Genomic DNA, 24,645 nt, shown 5'->3' on the forward strand with positions numbered 1-24,645 from the left:
TGATGAGGAAACGCAAGAAAGTACATTACTCTCATTTAACAGACCAAAATAACAGAGTCTCGTTGTACAAGTGTTTAAATCACATGTGTGATATGCCATGCAATGCCCCTGTAAAAAAAAAAAACAGCTGACTCCAAAGTTTAACAAAAATGAGTCACAGAAAATTTAATATGACTAAATATAAACAAGGAAAGAATCTTCGATAGACGAGGAAATCAGTACAAATTCAACTTAATTCAAACAGAAGACAAAGAGTACAATTGCATCCACATACAGGGTAGCCATCGAAATCATATCGGCAATAGGACTTCTCTTTCACGTTACAGTTGTCTTTCAGTTTGGGAAATACAGTAAGTGTCTGCTATCAAAAGTAGTTGAATATTTTACGCTAGATTCAAGAGAAAATAACGCTAGGCCGCTATTACAAAAATGTCACTATGTTGACAATGGGAATTTAATATAATACCGTCATCTTTGAGGGTCTATTGCGTCAAGATGGGAATTTTATGCTAACAACTATCCTCTTGATTAACATGATGGGAGTGAACTTGCTGGAAATGTAACATTATGACAGTATGTGTCTATTTGGCGGGAAACATGACAATGTTGGTAAGTCTCGTCTCTAACGGGAAATGTAGTGTTCTCTGGTCGCTAACCGGAAAGGTGATGTTAAAAATGTAAACACGAATAACATAGGGCTGTCGATGGTCTATCGGGAATTATTTAACATGGTATTGGTTGTCTAGGGTTGAATGGAAACTGTAACGTTAAACTTACTTACTGCCACCTAGTGATATAATATTTAATACCATAAACATACTGGGGGGGGGGGGGGGAATCAACGACCATTCTCTTTATGATTTGCTTAACTGGTTCATGCATGTTCTATCGTTTTTTCTCTCTTCCTGCCGAACGAACGATTTTTCAGCAAATATGTGTTCATCTTCTTTCTATTGGAAATTGCACATACAATGTTCCTTTTGCAAGATTTATTACTTTCTTCATATTCAGATTAAACCATAAAACCGATCATAGCGCGTGCAGTTTAAAAAGGAGTGTAAACTGGAAAACACACCAACATTAAATTCACACAATCAGTACGAAACCTAGGTGTTATTCTGGACAGTACTCTCAAATTGCACCAGCATGTCATGAACATATGCAAGGCTGCTTATCTTGAGCTGAGACGCATCAGCTCAATTCGCAAATATCTTTCAGCTGATGCCACTAAAACACTTGTGTGTTCATTAGTACTTTCAAGACTGGACTATTGTAACTCAATTCTGTCTGGTTCATCTCAATATCTGCTCCAGAAACTTCAAAACACAGCTGCTCGGATCATACTTAGAGTACCACGATCAGAGCACACCTACCCTCTGCTCTGTACCCTACACTTGCTATCCATTCGATCCAGAATCAAACACAAAATGTGTTCTCTGTGCTACGTTTCACTGTCGGACTCTAGTCCAACATACCTATCCGACCTCACCCATGTGTAGATACCAGCAAGATACTTACGCTCCTCTTCTGACAATCGTATATTCCAAGTAAGTCATATGGACAGCGTTCTTTTGCATACCAGGGCCCAGCAACGTGGAATGAGTTGCCCACTGAACTTAAACACAAAGACACAGTGATCACATTCAAGAGGGCTCTCAAAACTCACTTATTTCGACTGCAAGAACAAACTTAAAGACCTAATAATGTTTCCTACCTTAAATATTCTCAGCATGATTTTTTAATGTTTTCTAATTTCATGGTGTTTGTTTTTGTAATCATATCATTATATGTTTTTTTATCTTATAGGTGTTGTCTAATGTTGCAAAGCGCTTAGAGCTTCTAAAGATTGGGCGCTATACAAAGTCCTCATTATTATTATTATTATTATTATTATACACAAAAGCAAGAGAACCTCGATGTCCTTTTAATGTCGTAAATTTGGATCGGCAGAGGCTTCTTGTCAAAATAAAATTCTTATATATCAAAATTGTAGTGTCATTCTAATTTTTTGAAAATGTCTCTACTTGCAATCTTCTTCGTATCGTATTAACGTGAATGGGCGATGACTTGTACCAAAAAAATGTCGCAAAGATTATACCGGTTTTTGGAAAAGAGCCGTGCACCTTTTACTTCCGGTATAGTGTATTTGAAGGTTTTCAATCACAATGGCCGTGATAAGCGAACAAAAGTTGAAAGAGATGGAGGCGGAAATGGACCGGTATAATTTATTTTGATACATTAATATGTTTATTTTCAGTTTTGACGGTTTTGTTACTTTTTAGTCCAAATAGCAGCTTATGCGTGGATAAACATTAGTGTTATGTATTTTCGAGGCAAGACGATACAATCGTAAAGCTTCATTATTTTTCGTCGTAGAGTCAGCATTTTGTTTTAGGTTTTTTGTTTGTCATGGTTTCTTTCGTAAGAAAAGAGTACTGGATTTCTATATCCAGTGCATAGAACATATTTAAAGATGTTCGTTTGAATTTTATGATCGGGTGGGGGGTCTATGCTGTGTGGTGTAGCCTGTTCTGGAGACGATCCCGGAATTAGAGGCCAATTAGTAAAGATTGTCTCACTAACTTGTCAACCTATGTCGACCATTTCTCAGTATAAAGTCTAATTGCCTTAGTTGTACTGTCTTTACCATTTTCCTTGCTGAAGTTTATGCAAGAACAATGACATGGTTGAGTTTTTCAGACTTTTGGACGCCACTTCAGTTGGTTGAAGAGTGATGGGAGCCAAAGAATGCTGTTAATTTATGGTCTTTTTGCTTAAACTGAATAAATATGTCTGAGAAGCTGCACACATGCATACATATAACAGGGATGGTCCTGGCTTTTAAAAAGTTGATGCCCAAAAAATGGCCAGCCTCAGTATTTTGTCACCAGTTTTCAAATAATGTCGCGAGAACAGGAAGTGAATATTTTTCCAAGTCTGTTAATGCTGTTGTTGTTATAGGGTTTATCACCATATTTCAGCACAGGAGATCGTCTTAACATGGCGGCCAGTATTAATGGTAGAGTAAGAACCAGAAAGAACCACCGACCCACCAGAAGTTACCGGCAAGTTTTCTCACATACCCACATTGGCCAAAGCCCAAGTCTATTAGTGTAATAGGCAATGAAAATTGAAAAAGATGGGATAGTTATTACTTTATTGACAACAAGCAATACAGCCATAATATTACAAAATAAATCATTAAATGACTCTTTTGCACTACTTCCATGGTCTTTGCATCCCACATCACTGTTAGTGCATAGGTATGATTGTTGTCATCTCAAATAAATGCAGAATCAAATGTAAAATATCTTCTTTCCTGACATCTACAATCTCCTCCTCTCTCTCTCATTTGTTTAATTTAAACATCTGGTATTAAGCAAATATATGTTATGTATATTATTTTCCAAATAATAGTTTTTCTTAACCCTTTACCTCATGCAAGCATCTTTGGACGCCTCTACTCCATTCGCATGGAAGCGCCTTTTTATACCTGCTGTAAACATCAGCCATTTTGAGCTGGTTTTTGTAGCGCCACCTTTGGGGAAAACCCCTATTAGATACTATATTCATTTCTGCGAATGATAATTACATCAGATCACGTGTTCACTGTTCATGAACTGGTCGATATTTGCTATTTAAAGTAACTTGGTCATAATCTCCACTCTCCAAAATGGTGGTCGTGGATTTCATTCAGTAGTTTTCATGATTAGAATCACAACTATGAAAGATTCAATAACTTAGGTAAAGGCTCTGATATTGATGTAGGCAGCAATTAGTTTTTATAAATTATCAAATTCAGATGACTTAGTGATGTAGATGCAGACGAAAAACTTGTAAATTTTGAGTATGAGAAATGGCAGCTACGGTTGGTCAAATGTTATTTATTTGATAACATGCAAAAAATGTAGCATCCAATATATTGGACAAACCAGTCAACAAATATCTAAACGTATGAACCAACATAGATCGGATATAAAAATTTTATTTCGATCAGTCTTTTTCATCTCATGTTGCTGTACATTTTAGCAAAATTTCACATACATTGCAAGATTTCTCCTTTCAACCTATTGTTAAAGCTGATTCTGAGATGGAACGTCTGCTAAAGGAAACATATTGGATTCACTGTCTTAATACGGTACATCCAAAAGGTCTAAATTCTAAATCACTATATGACATTCATTAATCCTGTTCTTTTTTTTTCTTTCTTTTTTTGTGAATTACGTACCCTGTTTACAATTAGATAAGAATATTTTTATATTATTCTATTTTGCAGAATAATTTAATTGGTTAAAGTATAAACTAATATCATACAAATTAGTTACTAATTCTTTAGAACTGAAAGTGCAATTTTAAATAATTCTCAATATGAAATGATTAATTATTTATAAAATACTTGATAGTAAGCATTATGCACGCCATAATTTGCTATTATATAAATTGAGTTCTGACATGCTGTTTAACATTTGTCAAGAATAAATTAAGATATATTATTATTTTTTTCTTTCTTCTTCTATATCTTTAATAAGTATGCATTATACATAATAAAAATATTGATAAAACTGTTTATCTCTATATAGTCATAAATTTTAGATATAGTTATCAATAGAGATATGTGTATCTTTAAGATCCAGTTTTATGTTGTTGTTGTGGGGTTTAGCGCCATGTAGACATGTAACAAAAATGTAAAATGGTTAAGATTGCTGTTAAACGTAACATACACTACATTGCTCAAAAGTTAACAGGCAGGCTTATACGTATGGAGTTGAATAGATAACAGGTGTTCTGTTTATAGTGAGCTGCATTTTGCAACTATACTCGATGAGGTAAAGGGTTACGGAACTTTAGTTAATGACATTTTAATACTAAAACCTTATGATCATACTTTGCACTATAAGACAAGTGAAATATAATGTGACCGTCGATTAGATGCATTCAGGAATAAAATCCCCCCACCCCAATTGTGTGGCTAGCTTCACAAAGTACATCTCCTTCAGAAATTTATTTTTACCGCACTTTATGTGCTTTGCTTGTAATGAATACTTCTTAAATCCCATGAATGATCACTGAATGCTGTAGATTTTTTTCTCAACAAGCAAACTAGTATCTCCATTCCCACCAATGAAACTTATATCAGTCAACACCTGGCATTAATGTACTCTATATATATATATATATATATATATATATATATATATATATATATATATATATGAATTAAATACCATCATTAAATTTAAAAAAAGGAATGAAGAAACATACAGAGCATATCTGCCCCAAAAAAACTTAATTCAGAATAAATATGCTATTTATGTCAAGAGTTCTTTCCTGTTTGAAGCGGACCTTAGCATCAAATGGTTTATACATCATAACATGCAACAAAACAGCATGTGTGTGTGTATGTTTAAAAGAGATGGCATCCTTTAAAAGGACAAATCAGCAAATTTTCACAATGTGACCACAGACATTTAGCATTTAATTGAGGAATAAAATCAACATTTATAGAAATTTCCCATGAAACTACAGAAGTAGCATGTAAATTAGAAATGTTCACCAGTTGTGTTTGGTATTGATCAGACATTCCAGTTCTATCTGAGTTTATGAGAAACATTAGTTAACTTGGAAACCTCAGTTTGCAAAAGCATTTATAGGTCCAAAATGTAATATTTGGTGCTCAGATAACAGTCATGGCAGCTTTATGTCCCGTGCAGGTTGTGTGGAAAGGATTTTAATATTGGTCATTTTGGTAAAAGAAAGAAACATTGAATTGGCTCATTTTCCTAATTCCAGTACTGTTGTTATGTTTTTTTTACAGCAGAACTACATTGTGGACAAGAATTTTATAAATGCAGATGCATTATATACTGAGTTCTTAAAAGTATGCAGACTACCCCTAGTGGTAGAAGACTACATTGGTCCTTTGTTCAAACAGATCTTTCCCGATTCCAAAGTTGCAGAAAATATGCATGTGCAAGAACAAAATCATCTAATATTGTTAGGTGTTTAGCAGAAGATACTTCACTTAAAATTGCAGAAGCCATGCAAATTAGGCCGTTTAGTATTGCAACAGACAGGAGTAGGGATTATGATGACAAAAAGTTGTACACAGTCTGTGTAAGAGACTTTGACAATGAAAAGGGCAAGGTCAGAGTGCTTTTCTTTCATTACCGGATGTAACAGTAGATTCCACAGGAAAAAAAAATATTTTATTTGCTTGATAATGCTTTGAATAAATATATGTTGGCAGAACTGTATGGGGTTTTCAGCTGATGCTGTATCAGTGATGACTGGAATTCATAAAGGAGTTGCATTCTGTATTTTGAAAAATGTTTCCATTATTGTACATATCAGGTTGTCTCTGTCATATGATGCACCATGCTGCAGGAAAGGCTACTGATAAATTAGAAAGAGAACTCCTGAAATATCAAATTGGCACTCTACCTGACAATGTACTTCATGGGGACAGTTGATTTGTTTCCCTCTTATTTGCCAGCTAAAAGACCCAATAACTGGAAGATATAAATTTCCTCTTCTTTGTCAGGTTGTAAAAGGAATATTGGTTCTTTACCATTCTAATGCTGACTGTGAGAGATTGTTCAACATTGTTAACAAAAGTAAAACTGAATTTAGATCCGGGCTCTAATAACCCAGCACTTAGTGCTCTACTGGTGGGCAAAACATTTATAGTCTCAGCTGGTACAAATTGTTTTGAAATGCAATATGAGTGTCTGTTGCTTTTTAAAGCTCAAAGCGTTATATATGAAAACTTGAAGCAGTAATTGATGTTAAAAGTCCAGACGGTAAATAAATCATTTTATACACATGCTCATTGAATTTTTATCATGTTATATGTGGATTACTCTTTTTCTGTTCGGATTACTCCTCTTGTTCACTTGGATTACACTTTTCCTCACCAGGGGTTGGCATGTATGCAGTTTTGTGGGGTCATATGAAAACTAAGTTCATTACTACATCGTGAATTTAACAATCTTTTGATCTAATACTGTTTTGATGGTGCCCTCGGCTAGAATATTTTGATAGAGCTGTTACTGTCAGCAACCTTGCTTTGTGAACATACTGAGCCCACATATATTAAAGTTGAGGAACAAAGCCTACATGCACAGGAGTCCGGGAACAATGCCCACATACACTGGAGTCTGGCAACAAAGCCTACAAACATAGGTGTCTGGGAACAATGTGTTACATCAGATGCTAAACACTGCTTATGGACTGTTTTCAACATGTGGTTTTTGTGGGGGGCATCAGAGTATTCTTGCTTGCAGTCATTCTGTAAGTATTCAGATATTTAGTATCTGTTTAATGTATAGCGGCTTAAAAGATGTAACATATACTCACTTATAGTTTGTATTCAGTGAGGTCTTTGCAGCTTACAGTTGGACTGTACTTGTGAGCAAGTATATACAGTACTTAGGCAGTGTGCCAAAATATTTTGTATTATTGCTGGACCATAGAGAAAATCTAAAGGTGTCTTTTGTCTTTCTCCCTCTCTCCCTCCCTATTGGTCATTTAAAGCTAGTGCTTGTAAAGCTAATACACCATTTCAGGATCAGATGTCAAATAGTAAAATCAAAATGTGATTTTATATAAATGTAAGTCACAGAGAAGAATTACAATGGTATGCATGTTATTGAACTCAGAAACTTTGGAGGATTTCATCAGTTTATGTCAAGATCAAACTTTATTTTTAACTCGAATCAATCCCGTCTTTGGAAGGTCATATTGATATGGTATTTTCACCAGAGGACTTTGTATGGTATTTTGTTGGTCATGGATAAAAATTATGATGGTCTGAAATACAGTGTGGTCACAATAGCAGTCATGTTGAAAATCTTTTTGCTACTTCAGAATTAATGCTCCTGTCAGCGTTGTTTTTACAAAACAAAGGTGTTACATTATGAGTCTGGTATTAAAGTGATGTTGGGAATTCAGATGGTGTTACAATATGAGTGGTATTGAAGTGATGTTGGAAATTCAGATGATGTTACAATATGAGTGATATTAAAGTGATGTCGGGAATTTAGATGGTGTTACAGTATGAGTCTGGTATTAAAGTGATGTCAGGAATTTAGATGGTGTTACAATATGAGTGGTATTAAAGTGATGTCAGGAATTTAGATGGTGTTACAATATGAGTCTGGTAATAAAGTGATGTTGGGAATTTAGATGGTGTAACAATATGAGTGGTATTAAAGTGATGTTGGGAATTTAGATGGTGTTACAATATGAGTCTGGTATTAAAGTGATGTCAGGAATTTAGCTGGTGTTACAATATGAGTGGTATTAAAGTGATGTTGGGAATTTAGATGGTGTTACAATGTGAGTCTGGTATTAAAGTGATATTGGGAATTCAGATGGTGTTACAATATGAGTGGTATTAAAGTGATGTCAGGAATTTAGATGGTGTTACAATATGAGTCTGGTATTAAAGTGATGTCAGGAATTTAGATGGTGTTACAATATGAGTCTGGTATTAAAGTGATGTCAGGAATTTAGATGGTGTTACAATATGAGTGGTATTAAAGTGATGTCAGGAATTTAGATGGTGTTACAATATGAGTCTGGTATTAAAGTTATGTTAGGAATTTAGATGGTGTTACAATATGATTGGTATTAAAGTGATGTCAGGAATTTAGATGGTGTTACAATATGAGTCTAGTATTAAAGTGATGTCAGGAATTTAGATGGTGTTACAATGTGAGTGGTATTAAAGTGATGTCAGGAATTTAGCTGGTGTTACAATATGAGTCTGGTATTAAAGTGATGTCAGGAATTTAGATGGTGTTACAATATGAGTGGTATTAAAGTGATGTCAGGAATTTAGCTGGTGTTACAATATGAGTCTGGTATTAAAGTGATGTTGGGAATTTAGATGGTGTTACAATATGAGTGGTATTAAAGTGATGTCAGGAATTTAGATGGTGTTACAATATGAGTGGTATTAAAGTGATGTTGGGAATTTAGATGGTGTTACAATGTGAGTCTGGTATTAAAGTGATGTTGGGAATTCAGATGGTGTTACAATATGAGTGGTATTAAAGTGATGTCAGGAATTTAGATGGTGTTACAATGAGTCTGGTATTAAAGTGATGTCAGGAATTTAGATGGTGTTACAATATGATTGGTATTAAAGTGATGTCAGGAATTTAGATGGTGTTACAATATGAGTCTGGTATTAAAGTTATGTCAGGAATTTAGATGGTGTTACAGTATGATTGGTATTAAAGTGATGTTGGGAATTTAGATGGTGTTACAATATGAGTCTAGTATTAAAGTGATGTCAGGAATTTAGATGGTGTTACAATATGAGTGGTATTAAAGTGATGTCAGGAATTTAGATGGTGTTACAATATGAGTCTGGTATTAAAGTGATGTTGGGAATTTATATGGTGTTACAATATGAGTGGTATTAAAGTGATGTCAGGAATTTAGATGGTGTTACAATATGAGTCTGGTATTAAAGTGATGTCAGGAATTTAGATGGTGTTACAATATGAGTCTGGTATTAAAGTGATGTCAGGAATTTAGATGGTGTTACAATATGAGTCTGGTACTAAAGTGATGTTGGGAATTTAGATGGTGTTACAATATGATTGGTATTAAAGTGATGTCAGGAATTTAGATGGTGTTACAATATGAGTCTAGTATTAAAGTGATGTCAGGAATTTAGATGGTGTTACAATATTAGTGGTATTAAAGTGATGTCAGGAATTTAGATGGTGTTACAATATGATTGGTATTAAAGTGATGTCAGGAATTTAGATGGTGTTACAGTATGAGTCTGGTATTAAAGTGATGTTGGGAATTCAGATGGTGTTAAAATATGAGTGGTATTGAAGTGATGTCAGGAATTTAGATGGTGTTACATTATGAGTCTGGTATTAAAGTGATGTCGGGAATTCAGACATGTTACAATATGATTGGTATTAAAGTGATGTCAGGAATTTAGATGGTGTTACAATGTGAGTGGTATTAAAGTGATGTCAGGAATTTAGCTGGTGTTACAATATGAGTCTGGTATTAAAGTGATGTCAGGAATTTAGATGGTGTTACAATATGAGTGGTATTAAAGTGATGTCAGGAATTTAGCTGGTGTTACAATATGAGTCTGGTATTAAAGTGATGTCAGGAATTTAGATGGTGTTACAATATGAGTGGTATTAAAGTGATGTCAGGAATTTAGATGGTGTTACAATATGAGTGGTATTAAAGTGATGTTGGGAATTTAGATGGTGTTACAATGTGAGTCTGGTATTAAAGTGATGTTGGGAATTCAGATGGTGTTACAATATGAGTGGTATTAAAGTGATGTCAGGAATTTAGATGGTGTTACAATATGATTGGTATTAAAGTGATGTCAGGAATTTAGATGGTGTTACAATATGAGTCTGGTATTAAAGTTATGTCAGGAATTTAGATGGTGTTACAGTATGATTGGTATTAAAGTGATGTTGGGAATTTAGATGGTGTTACAATATGAGTCTAGTATTAAAGTGATGTCAGGAATTTAGATGGTGTTACAATATTAGTGGTATTAAAGTGATGTCAGGAATTTAGATGGTGTTACAATATGATTGGTATTAAAGTGATGTCAGGAATTTAGCTGGTGTTACAATATGAGTCTGGTATTAAAGTGATGTTGGGAATTTAGATGGTGTTACAATATGAGTGGTATTAAAGTGATGTCAGGAATTTAGATGGTGTTACAATATGAGTGGTATTAAAGTGATGTTGGGAATTTAGATGGTGTTACAATGTGAGTCTGGTATTAAAGTGATGTTGGGAATTCAGATGGTGTTACAATATGAGTGGTATTAAAGTGATGTCAGGAATTTAGATGGTGTTACAATGAGTCTGGTATTAAAGTGATGTCAGGAATTTAGATGGTGTTACAATATGATTGGTATTAAAGTGATGTCAGGAATTTAGATGGTGTTACAATATGAGTCTGGTATTAAAGTTATGTCAGGAATTTAGATGGTGTTACAGTATGATTGGTATTAAAGTGATGTTGGGAATTTAGATGGTGTTACAATATGAGTCTAGTATTAAAGTGATGTCAGGAATTTAGATGGTGTTACAATATGAGTGGTATTAAAGTGATGTCAGGAATTTAGATGGTGTTACAATATGAGTCTGGTATTAAAGTGATGTTGGGAATTTATATGGTGTTACAATATGAGTGGTATTAAAGTGATGTCAGGAATTTAGATGGTGTTACAATATGAGTCTGGTATTAAAGTGATGTCAGGAATTTAGATGGTGTTACAATATGAGTCTGGTATTAAAGTGATGTCAGGAATTTAGATGGTGTTACAATATGAGTTTGGTACTAAAGTGATGTTGGGAATTTAGATGGTGTTACAATATGATTGGTATTAAAGTGATGTCAGGAATTTAGATGGTGTTACAATATGAGTCTAGTATTAAAGTGATGTCAGGAATTTAGATGGTGTTACAATATTAGTGGTATTAAAGTGATGTCAGGAATTTAGATGGTGTTACAATATGATTGGTATTAAAGTGATGTCAGGAATTTAGATGGTGTTACAGTATGAGTCTGGTATTAAAGTGATGTTGGGAATTCAGATGGTGTTAAAATATGAGTGGTATTGAAGTGATGTCAGGAATTTAGATGGTGTTACATTATGAATCTGGTATTAAAGTGATGTTGGGAATTCAGACATGTTACAATATGAGTGGCATTAAAGTGATGTCAGGAATTTAGATGGTGTTACAATGTGAGTGGTATTAAAGTGATGTCAGGAATTTAGCTGGTGTTACAATATGAGTCTGGTATTAAAGTGATGTCAGGAATTTAGATGGTGTTACAATATGAGTGGTATTAAAGTGATGTCAGGAATTTAGCTGGTGTTACAATATGAGTCTGGTATTAAAGTGATGTCAGGAATTTAGATGGTGTTACAATATGAGTGGTATTAAAGTGATGTCAGGAATTTAGATGGTGTTACAATATGAGTGGTATTAAAGTGATGTTGGGAATTTAGATGGTGTTACAATGTGAGTCTGGTATTAAAGTGATGTTGGGAATTCAGATGGTGTTACAATATGAGTGGTATTAAAGTGATGTCAGGAATTTAGATGGTGTTACAATATGATTGGTATTAAAGTGATGTCAGGAATTTAGATGGTGTTACAATATGAGTCTGGTATTAAAGTTATGTCAGGAATTTAGATGGTGTTACAGTATGATTGGTATTAAAGTGATGTTGGGAATTTAGATGGTGTTACAATATGAGTCTAGTATTAAAGTGATGTCAGGAATTTAGATGGTGTTACAATATGAGTGGTATTAAAGTGATGTCAGGAATTTAGATGGTGTTACAATATGAGTCTGGTATTAAAGTGATGTTGGGAATTTATATGGTGTTACAATATGAGTGGTATTAAAGTGATGTCAGGAATTTAGATGGTGTTACAATATGAGTCTGGTATTAAAGTGATGTCAGGAATTTAGATGGTGTTACAATATGAGTCTGGTATTAAAGTGATGTCAGGAATTTAGATGGTGTTACAATATGAGTCTGGTACTAAAGTGATGTTGGGAATTTAGATGGTGTTACAATATGATTGGTATTAAAGTGATGTCAGGAATTTAGATGGTGTTACAATATGAGTCTAGTATTAAAGTGATGTCAGGAATTTAGATGGTGTTACAATATTAGTGGTATTAAAGTGATGTCAGGAATTTAGATGGTGTTACAATATGATTGGTATTAAAGTGATGTCAGGAATTTAGATGGTGTTACAGTATGAGTCTGGTATTAAAGTGATGTTGGGAATTCAGATGGTGTTAAAATATGAGTGGTATTGAAGTGATGTCAGGAATTTAGATGGTGTTACATTATGAGTCTGGTATTAAAGTGATGTTGGGAATTCAGACATGTTACAATATGATTGGTATTAAAGTGATGTCAGGAATTTAGATGGTGTTACAATATGAGTCTGGTATTAAAGTGATGTCAGGAATTTAGCTGGTGTTACAATATGAGTCTGGTATTAAAGTGATGTCAGGAATTTAGATGATTGATATTCGAGTTATGGATATTTCTCTTTACATTATTCCATTGCATGATATTTTAATGTTTCATCAGTTGTTACTATGTTGCCAAATATGTAATGCTGAAATATCAACAAGTATGATGTAACTGTAACTTGAATGTTATTTCAGTTCATTGTTTTACATTTATTTCACATCATTGTTTTACATTTCAGTCCAAGAATTTCAGCCCTTTTGAAAGTCCAGACACCTGAAACTTTTTCAATGTAGGGTGTTAGACACACAAAGATATCAAAATGATTGTAAATGTAATGAATAATTTGCTTTATTTTTAATGAAATAATTGATTCCTGTATGTATATGTATAGCTGGAGTATTGTTATTTTTGCCATCTAGTGTATGCTATATTTACTTTATTTTCCAGCTTTGAACAAGAGATTCAGGGTCCATCGCCTAAAGCTTTGCCTCGAGTGATTATTGGATCTGATACCTACAATCAGGTATCTGCACAGTTGAAGGCTTTGCGAGAGTCTGTGTCATCAAGCATCACTGATTTCAAACCAGAGACAAGGTCACTGGTGCCACCACCACCACCACCGCCGCCGCCACCTCCTCCTATAGCCTCAGAGGAAGTGTCTGTACCTCTATCAGGTTAATACACATGCTTCAGTAATTATGGCATATGCTTAAATGCTTGTTTCAAATGTTAGTTTCAGAGATGTTTGTTTTAGGATAAAAGCAATTTCATCAATTAAAGATCAATAAATTGTGATTTTGCTGGTTACTGTGGTTAAAGGGGCCCCAAGTGGCCAATTGGTCTAAAGTGCTCACTGTTACGGATCACTGTCATCTCACCTCTGTCTGCGTGAGTTTGAGTCTCAGGCTCGGCTAACATTGGTACGTGAGAAAGCCTGCCAGTAGCTTCTCGTGGGTCAGTGGTTCTTCCCGGGGTTTACCAGGGTTCTTCCTCCACCAATTATATTGGCCGCCATGTATAGCCTATCTTGTGCTGAAAATTGGCGTTAACTCTACAACAACTGTGGTTAGAGTCAAAATTTTCACATTTACCTACCTTTGAGCATTAAGGATGCAATGTTTACCAAAATTTCTGAACGTGTAAAAATTATACATAACTGAAATTATATAGTTTAATCTGATTCAAAGCTCAACCATTCCCGTTATGTTGCATGTTAGGCTCGCAACTAATGTCTGCTTTTATGGAAGCCCTGGACAGTATGCATGCCATACTTCAGTCTACTTGAAATTGTTTCGTTTGCTGTATATCTTTTGCTTCTTATTAGGACAGGATTCAGGTTTGTAATACATTTCTTATTGATTATATCTTGACAATTTTTGTAAATTATCATCTACATCTTAATCCTTGTGGTTCATTGGTTCATACTGATATATATATATATATATATATATATATATATATATATATATATATATATATATATTCAACCAGATGTATTGCATGGATATGTACTGCATTGGCTAACATTGCAATACATGCATCGTAAATTCTGGATTGCCCAACTTTGATACCATGGAGGACAATATGGGGCAAGAGATTTTGTGTCCACTACGAATAGTGGATGTCCAGTACATTTGGTGGCTGTCCACTAAGTCTGATGGACATTGATACAGTCTAGTAGACCACATCACTGATTTTATTGTAGCCATAGTGAGTTTTTATGGCACCGTCTAATAAAATGAAAATGAATTCTACAACAACTTGAATTATCTGCCATCTACAGTAACTGTTACTAAACTTTGTGGCTAGCACTTAAGTAATTATTAGTTTTGGGGTCAAAGTAAGTGTGACTGTTAGAAAAGAGAAATCGGTTTTTGCACACTGACATTAGCTCTAGATCTACCAGGACCAAACTTTGTTGAGCTCTTGCACAAGGGTAAGGAAAGAAATGTGTTGATTTTGGATTCAAAGTTCGATGTCATTGTGAATGAAAGAAGAGAATTAGTTCTGCACAGGAACACTTAGTTCTACATCACTGATTCAAACCAAACTTTGTGGATGGCATGCACTTGTTGTAATGCCTATATCCAAACACAATTTTAACATTATTTGTACATATCTTTTATCTTCTTGTACCACATATTTACGATTGCTTGAAAGGTTTAAGTGCCTAAGTTTTTGAAAATTTTATTTTGCAATTCTGTTTCTTGCATTTTTAGAACTTAAAAGTTTCAGTTTGATCTATGTATCCAGTATTGTACTGACATGCCATTAAAGTCTGTATCTATGCACTTACTCTATCATGTGCATGTATGTACTAGAAGAATTACCTTCCTTTGCCGATTTTGAGAACTCTTCACTTTGGAGATTCCTCCTCTCATTCACTCTCACATTATGGTTGTGCTCAAAAACACACATGCAAGAACTGTTTTTGAGACTGGTTTAATCCACAAAGTTATATGTTGATGAGAAAACAGGCATATGTGATGACAAAATCCAAGGTGGATTTTTGCAACTGCTTTCCTTCCACCAGTGTGTGAAACTTGCCAAACAGTCCTGCAAGCCCACATGACCAGTAACCTGGAAATGTTACTGGTCCTCTCCATAACCAGCTGGTCCTATATTTCATCATACAGGAAGACAAAATGCAGTCAGTGACTAGATGGTAAATGGAGCTGGACATGAATATTGGTCTTTAGCAGGATGACTTTCATAATAAAACATGGAAAATAAAGAAAAAACCGAAATCAGATATTTATTTGAGAGAGTAAAATTTATTAAATTTATTCAATTCTGCTTAACATGGCCCTGTTTTTGACCAGGACTATGGTGCTCTACTGTCCATATAGGAAGATGTTATTTTCATAAATTGCGAGTATAACATTAATAATGTCTTTAATCCATCGAAAGATGAGATGAAACTTCAGCATTTAAGAAATGTGACCTGGTACTCACCATTTGCATGGCTAGTCACATGACTAAACCAATACTGCAACCTGACATATCCATGGCATCAATGGTCCAGTAGTCAAGTGATAGCAACTGTTGTTGTTGTTGTTGTAGTGTTTAACGCCATTTTTCAGCACACGATAGGCTATACATGGCAGCCAGTATTAATGGTGGAGGAAGAACCCGGGAAATCCCCGGAAAGAACCACTGACCCTCGAGAAGCTACTGGCATGCTTTCTCACATACCCACATTGGCCGAATCCGAGACTCGAACCTATGCAGACAGAGGTGAGATGGCAGTGATCTGTAACGGAGAGCGCGTTAGACCACTCGGCCACTCGGGGCCCCGATAGCAACTGTAAACCCCTTTCCAGTGTTGTGTAAAACCATGTGAAAATATTAAATGAAAGTTGCATTGTAAAAAGAACTAAAGCATACTTAATTCTAAATGTATTTATTCCAAGAACAACCACCATAAACATGTCACAGCGACCTGGAGAAAACCAGATTCATTGAGCAACTTTCAAATTTCTGTTGACCTTCTGGTACACCCTTCAAATCACAACTTTCAAATTTCTGTTGACCTTCTGGTACACCCTTCAAATCACAACTTTCAGATTTCTGCTGACCTTCTGGTCCACCAATCAAATTACAACTTTCAAATTTCTGTTGAACTTCTGGTACACCAATCAAATTACAACTTTCAAATTTCTGTTGAACTTCTGGTACACCAATCAAATTACAACTTTCAAATTTCTGTTGATCTTCTGGTACACCAATAAAATCACAACTTTCAAATTTCTGTTGACGTTCTGGTACACCAATCAAATCACAACTTTCAAATTTCTGAAGTATAACATTCATGATGTCTTTAATCCATCGAATTGGGTCATCATTTAGAAAATATCCCTGGCATGAATTTGCAATGCTTTATCTGATGGAATGCTAAAAATAAGAGGACTGGAAATTCCAAAGGTCACCAAACATGAATGGTTATCGGTGTTTGTCAGATCTACACATAGGATTGTTGAGATCTGATTTTAATCAGGTTGCTGCTGACACATGCTCAATGCCTCATGAATCTGGCTTTCTCCAGGTGGCAGTGAATTCCATCTTTATAATTGCCAATTGGTTGTGACCCCTCATCCCAGCAAAAATTTCAAAATATTTAAAATTGGTTTGAATGGTCAGAGAAAACTACATTATCCCATTCCACTTACCAACTTCATCCACACATATTTAATAGCTTTGGTTGAGAGCTCACTTTTAAAGTTAATAGTTATGGTGTTTATATGTACAGCTTAAAACGCTTAATTTTAATGGCATGGTTCGAGTGAAAGCCTTCAACTTCAGCGTGGCTTTTAAGATCACATGACTTAGGGTCATCCATAAATATAAAGTGGCAAAATCCAAACTAAGCTGGTCTCTCAGCAAATAATGTGGTTATTAAAAAACTTGGATTAATATCTTTGCTTTAATTTCTGTTACTTCATGCACCAGCAATTAACCACACATTATAGTACCAGAAGGAGAGTTGGTTTATTGTTTTGATGGCTTGAGGCAATGCTTTGACAGCAACTTCACCTGATGAGACTAAATTCAATGCTCCCTTCATTATCAACCTGTGGCAGCAAGCCAGTTCTACGTTTCATTAATTTGATTACTGTGGGAACTCTATCCCTAATTGCAAGTTGTCCATTTCATCAAGTTTAGTGAGTCAGAATTACACCACATGCATCCGTAAAAGAGATAAGCCAAATCTTCTGGTGGTGTGATGTGGTTTTCAATCATCGGTCAGAGTTAGCATTTATATGGAACTACAGTTGTATGAAAAGAATAGATCGACTTCTGATAAACTTTGATGTTGAGACAGTTAACTTACGAGACTTAAACACATTTTACAGTGTTTAGGTACATGATACCAACATTCTTATTTTTTCTGTACAGGGACAAATTTAACCTGTAAAAACCAGCATATACCTATGTAACAGAATCTCTGCAGTTTACACTAATAAATATTGGAGCATCTTGCTGGAGTGGGGTTATCTGGCTTATTGCAGTCAAATCCCTATACAGCCTTCTCAGTTTCTGCAGACAAAAAACCATCTACATTTAACAATTTTATCATGGGAACCAAATAATAATAAGTTTTTCTTTATTATGTTGTTGCACTGAACTAGCCATGTACTTTTAACTTTGAGCAGGATTTTTAAAGATAATGAGAAGACTGCCTATATACAAGATAAATAATGAAAACAAAATCACTTCATTTGGAATAATTGACTATGCTGAATGAAAGACCAATGGGTGCTGCTCAGACTTGCCCACAGTAAGATTGACTTTCTGATGTTATAATTAGTTTTCTTTTTTAATTTCAGTACTGTCAGCACCACCGCCACCACCACCACCATCAACAACAGATTCAGTTGCCTCATCAGTCAGCACCAGCTCCTCTTTACCCTACCTAGCCCCTCCTCCCCCACCCCCTCCAGTCCTAAGGCCACCAGCCTTTGTTCCACCTCAACTACGCATGAGACCTCCACCCCCACCTCCTCTTCGCTTAGCCCCACATGCCTCTTCCTACAGACCACATCATCCTGGAATGCCTGGCCCACCATCAATGGGACCGCCTGTTTCCAGTATGCACCATGCAGGTCACCCATTTGGTCCCATGGGACACCACCCAGGTGGGCCTTTCCATCCAAGAGGCCTAATTGGGCCTATGGTACAAGGAGGTCCTCATAGTGGATATATTGGACCCTATGGCCCAGCAGCACCAGGGCCAATGTATGGAATGTATGGGGTGTCAACTAGCATGAGTAGCAGTACACAAGAAGAGGACACATCCAAAGAAGAGATATCAAGTTCAGGGGTTATTGAGAAGCCAAAAGTGGTGTATTCTGCTGCTCCAGCTCTAAACATTGTTACAAAGACCAAGAGAAAAAAAAATAAGACGGCAAAGACTGACAGTGCTGTGTCTGCAGAAACTAATGCATCTGTAGCATCTTCTGATGTCTCAGATCCAGCAGTGTCTACAACCAACCTATCAGTAGAAGAATCATTTATACCAACAGACATGGAGATTGATAATACTGTCTCTGGAAACATGACAAAGAAGGAGAAAAAGGAGAAAAAGAAGAAATTCATTCGCACAGCTGCTGGAACTACATGGGAAGATCCGACTTTAAATGAATGGGATCAAGGTCAGTTTTACCTACCTATCTACCTACATACATACATACCTACCTACATACATACATACCTGCCTAGCTACATACCTACCTACCTACCTACATACCTACCTACCTACCTACATACACACACACACACACACACACACACACACACACACACATATACATACGTACATACATACATATTTACCAATCCCCCACAAACACATAAACACATCCATAATAATATTATCCATATTGTCTGTAAATAAATTCACAACAATTCCAAAATAGTGATATAGTCTGAATATGATCAATGAGCCTTTTGTATTTATAATTTCCAATAAATAGTTGAATATTTTGAATATTTGCCGGCTACCTCACAAAGCTAGTCCTACTAAAAGATGAAAATTCCTCTTTCCTTCTACATATCAATGGACAAGGTGCAATAACTCTTACCCATTACCTCCCCGTGGTACTGCCAAGTATCACTAGGTTTTAGCTTTGCTGTTGTACTGACCACACATTGTACAATTCATCCTTCAACAATTCAGCTGTTTTTGTGTTCCTATGGGCCCATCCAATGATCTTTTGGATTTACTGTGTGGATTTATTGATCTACTGCATGTAGTATACATTATTTTACAATTTCTCCCAATTTTTCAGTGGTTTTGTTACCTTTCTGGACTTTGTCTTTTAAGACCATTGTCCCGCCAAGCCGTTATGGATGTATTCTTGGAGATACATTATTTGCTTAAAAGTTTGCTTTCTAGAACATTCTAAGTTGTAAATAAGATCAGGTCTATAACTTTAGTAAAGAACACATCATGGAATTCCTGAGTGGAAAACAATATCCCAAACTCAAATTGAAGTAAGCATCAGCTCCATTGGCAATTATCTTTCAGTTGATGCCACTAAAAAACTTGTGTGTTCCTTAGTACTTTTAAGACTGGACTATTGTAACTCAATTCTGTCTGGTTCATCTTGATACATGTATCTACTCCAGAGACTTCAGAAAGTTCAAAACACAGCTGCTGGGATCATCCTTAGGTACCACGATCAGAGCACACCTCCCCCTGCTCTGTACTCTACACTGGCTATCTATTTGATCCAGAAGCAAACTCAGAATTTGTTCCCTGTGCTAAGTTTCACTGACGGACTCCAGTCCAACATACCTATCTGACCTCACCCATGTGTACACACCAGCAAGCATACGTTCCTCTTCTGACACTCATATTCTCATTATTCTCACTTTGAAAATGAAGTCATATGGACAATGTTCTTTTGCGTACCAGGGCCCAGCAACATAGAACAAATTGCCCACTGAACTGAGACACAAATACACAGTGATCTCATTCAAAAGTGCTCTCAAAATTCATCTATTTCGATTGCAAGAACAGACTTGAAGACCTAATGTTTCCTTACCTTAATTATTTTCAGCATGTTTTCTGTTTTCTAGTTTCATGGTGTTTGTTTTTTGTAATCATATCATTATTTAGGTGTTCTCCAAAGTTGTAAAGTGCTTAGAGCTTCTAAAGATTATGTGCTTTACAAAATCCTCATTATTTTTATTATTATTATTATTTATTATTATTATTATTGTTATTTTATTATTATAAATGTTATACGAGATGCACATATGTTAATAAGTAGTGAAATTATACACTATTCTAAATTGGAAATGCAGTATTCATTTCGGTTTAATTAGGTGCATGTGAGTGCACAGATGTTGATCCAAAATAAAAATATTGATTTTACTTTAAAAAGACCATATGTCAGTATTAAGGCTACTTTCAGGCATATCAATGGGATAAATTGGTATAGAATTTCATTTATAATTATTAACATTACAGCTCTTTGTGCACAACAATGTAACATGAATGAACACTTCAGGTCTGTGAATATTATGTGAGTTTGGTTTCGATGTTAAGTCATAAAATGACCATCTCAAGAGTACAGTGTGACCCCGCTATAGCGCACTCCATTATAACGTGAATTCGGATGTATCACGGACATGGCATGGCTTCCGAAATTTCATATACATGTATTTTTCTTGTGCACAAAAAAAGTTCTTAAAAAGTATGAAAAAACGCAAGAAGTTTGCTTATCATTTTGGGGAAGAGATCACGTATGAATAATACAAGACGATCGTGGCTTGGCTTCTGAAATTTTATACGTATTTTTCTCGTACACGAAAAAGTATTATTTTTTTCTTCTTAAAAGTAAGAAAAAGAAAAAAAGCATAAAAAGATTATTCTGGGATCGCGTAGGTCTTTGCCAATGTTGCAAACTTGGATTGTTTTTTCTTATTGGCTACAAAACATACCATGTGGCTTTTTTTATTTGTTGGCGACATTGTTGGCTGTTTAAACTTTTATATTCAACCATTTGGTTTGGAGTGCAGAAATTCAGAGGCCCCATGAAAGGAAGCTGCAAACTGGATATAAATGCACTGAAATTTATCAATTGTTACATAAACAAATTCTTCGTCTATACTGACAAACCATCTAAACAGTGCATTGTTATATCATAATCCGCTTATCCTGACATCTAGCATGATTTCTGTATGTTGTGAAACATCCGCTTTTTGTTGTTGACATTTCTGGTGACGGAGATCAATTTGGATGATTCATTGTCTCGTAATCTATCTTTCATTGGATATTTGGCCGCTCGCTAATAATTAATATGTTTACAAAGACTGACATTTCTATGTGGATGGTAAGTAAAATTCCTCTTCGTTTCACTCAGAATTAAATCCTTTAGAACGCTCACGTTTTCTGTAATAATCCCTGTCATCAGAACACCTGCATCTCTATTGTCCGTTGACTATTTGTTAATTTTCAGATGCATGCATGGAAGGCAGCATTACACTGCTACCACAAATATAAAAAAAAAATACATCTTACTTATTGCTTGATTCAGTAGGCATGGAGGGACAGTAACTAGAATAGTCTAAATGACGGCCAATTCCTTTTTAAAAATGTACCCAGATAAAATAGTTTGCTGAAATTTCAAAGGAAATTGATTACCTTTGAAGCACCAACTGTTATGAAGATGTACTCAGCAAATGGAAAAAAAATACGTCTCAATCATGCAGTACAATTATTTGATGTTGCCGCCACAATAAGAAATGGGCATTCGTTTGGTTGTCCTTTAGTGGTGACTTCAATAGCGCATGCACCGTTCATCAAAGAAACCAACTACAATCTTTCAATAACATCAAAGAACTTTTCTTCAAAGGAAGTCAGTATGAAACTTAAATAAAAGTGATGGAATCTGATGGATTTTTGCATTTTCCAACGTGACTGGAAGACTAACTGTGCTGTGAAAGTTTCCTTTTTGTAGGGAAAAAGTTTATGCCAATGGCGTCTTAAAACGCAAACTAACTTTTACCGACTTAGAATGTACTTTAAAGTAAATGTGCTTCGTCATTCGTTACGTGATTGTGCTATGTTTTTCCACTGAATTCAGACCAATATGACCTGTTACAAAATGAATATTTTAAAGCTGTGTGTGCATATTTTCGATGGAATCACTTGTATTGTGGATTCAATGTATATGATGAGGTTCGCAGCTGAGTACGTGGTGTTGATACTCTATTTATGCTATACATTAGACATTTATATATAAATAGGATTCATGTATATTATGGTTCTCTGAATAAAGTAAACTATTATATTATGTCCTCTCTGTTTTCATTACAGGTGTATTTCTCATTTAATATGCATCAATTCAAGATGGTAACTGTGCCGACGAAGCACGTATTTTACCACTCGCATTTATTACTCACACCCCCACACACACACAATTTTTTGTTCGGGGTGGGTACATTTTCTTCAGCTTACTGACTTGGTTGCATATAACGCGGTCAGGTTTTATGGCTCCCAACTACCGTGTTATAGTGGGGTCACACTGTACCTTGAAAATACTGGTGTTGCCTTGTTGAATTCTTTCATTTGAATGGTCATCACATATTTGTAATTAAAGATAAACAATTTGTGTTAAGCCTATTTGCTACCTGTTTAAAGATGTCTCTGACTTTTTCAAATATCATGTAACTTACCATTTCATATAACAGTCACTTAACATCCTTACGGACATATTTATCAATCATTCTGTTCAACTGTTAACTACCTCAGATGTTTTTTGAAAAAAGGATAGCAAGAGTGATGTAAAAAATCAATGTCCTGTGCAACTGTTTGGGTTTTCAGTAAAAATAGATACCAAGTTTTACTCACATAACAATAAAAGCAGACATATACGAATGGTTTGTCTATAAATTCATAAATGTGTCGAATGTTGCATATATAAAAGTGTTTAAGTTTTCTTTATTCAAACACAAAATAAACTGACTCTTACTATTTAATTGATGAAAGTATTATGACAGGGCAAATAGTTGACCATCATGTAACTGGTTGGACATTCACATCACATGTAACATTTGGGTAATAAAAATAAAAATGTATACCATTACTATTCCAACCATCAATACAATTGTTACGGGTTAGAAATCAGAATGCACACGTTTGTAGCAAACATCCATAGTTTTATCTACTTAATACATTGATAAGAAAAACAAATATTTTTTATTTAGCTGAGTATTTTCCAATTTTGATCTGTCTGAATGTAATGTTTTCTGGAAATGACTGAAGAAATTAATAATCAACAAACACATATTATCATAGTAGCACATGAACATACATAATAAGTAATATTTATATTATAAACAATTAAAGTCTAAAATGCTTTTGACACCTGCATCTGACAGTAGACTATACATACATTCATATATGACATTAACATCTGACAATAGACTGTACACACAGCCATATATGACACTAGCATTTGACAGTAGAATGTACACACAGTCATATATGACAATAGCATCTGACAGACTGAACACACATACATATATGACAATAGCATCTGACAGTAGACTGAAGACATATATATGACACTGGCATTTGACAGTAGAATGTACACAGTCATATATGACAATAGCATCTGACAGACTGAACACACATACATATATGACAATAGCATCTGACACTAGACTGAAGACACAGACATATATGACAATAGCATCTGACAGTAGACTGTACACACAGCCATATATGACAATAGCTTCTGATAGTAGACTGAACACACATACATATGACAGTAGCATCTGACAGTAGACTGTACACACAGCCATATATGACAATAGCATCTGAGAGTAGACTGAACACACACACACACACATATATATATGATAGCATCTGACAGTAGACTGTACAGACATATATGACAATAGCATCTGACAGTATAGCATCTGACAGTAGACTGTACAGACATATATGACAATAGCATCTGACAGTAGACTGTACAGACATATATGACAATAGCATATGACAGTAGACTGTACACACATACATATATGGCAGTAGCATCTGACAGTAGACTGTATACACAGCCATATACTTGCTTACAAGTCAGATCCAACTGCAGATAATATAGATCCTGAACAT

The 24,645-nt window shown here is 35.1% G+C and overlaps 1 protein-coding gene across 1 annotated transcript in view; it reads left to right on the forward strand.

Moving 5' to 3' along the window:
- Nucleotides 1–2,118: 2,118 nt before the first annotated feature.
- Nucleotides 2,119–24,645, forward strand: part of LOC149793472 (uncharacterized) — a 68,196-nt gene continuing 45,669 nt past the window's right edge. The window contains exons 1-3 of the mRNA XM_089967465.1: nt 2,119–2,218; nt 13,464–13,690; nt 18,344–19,168. Coding sequence (XP_089823591.1) covers nt 2,166–2,218; nt 13,464–13,690; nt 18,344–19,168 — 1,105 coding nt within the window. The 5' untranslated portion in view covers nt 2,119–2,165. The remainder of the gene's footprint in view (nt 2,219–13,463; nt 13,691–18,343; nt 19,169–24,645) is intronic.

This window comes from Sinohyriopsis cumingii, chromosome 8 (genome assembly GCF_028554795.1).
Source record: "Sinohyriopsis cumingii isolate HCF-2022 chromosome 8, ASM2855479v2, whole genome shotgun sequence".
Classification (NCBI taxonomy): domain Eukaryota; kingdom Metazoa; phylum Mollusca; class Bivalvia; order Unionida; family Unionidae; genus Sinohyriopsis; species Sinohyriopsis cumingii.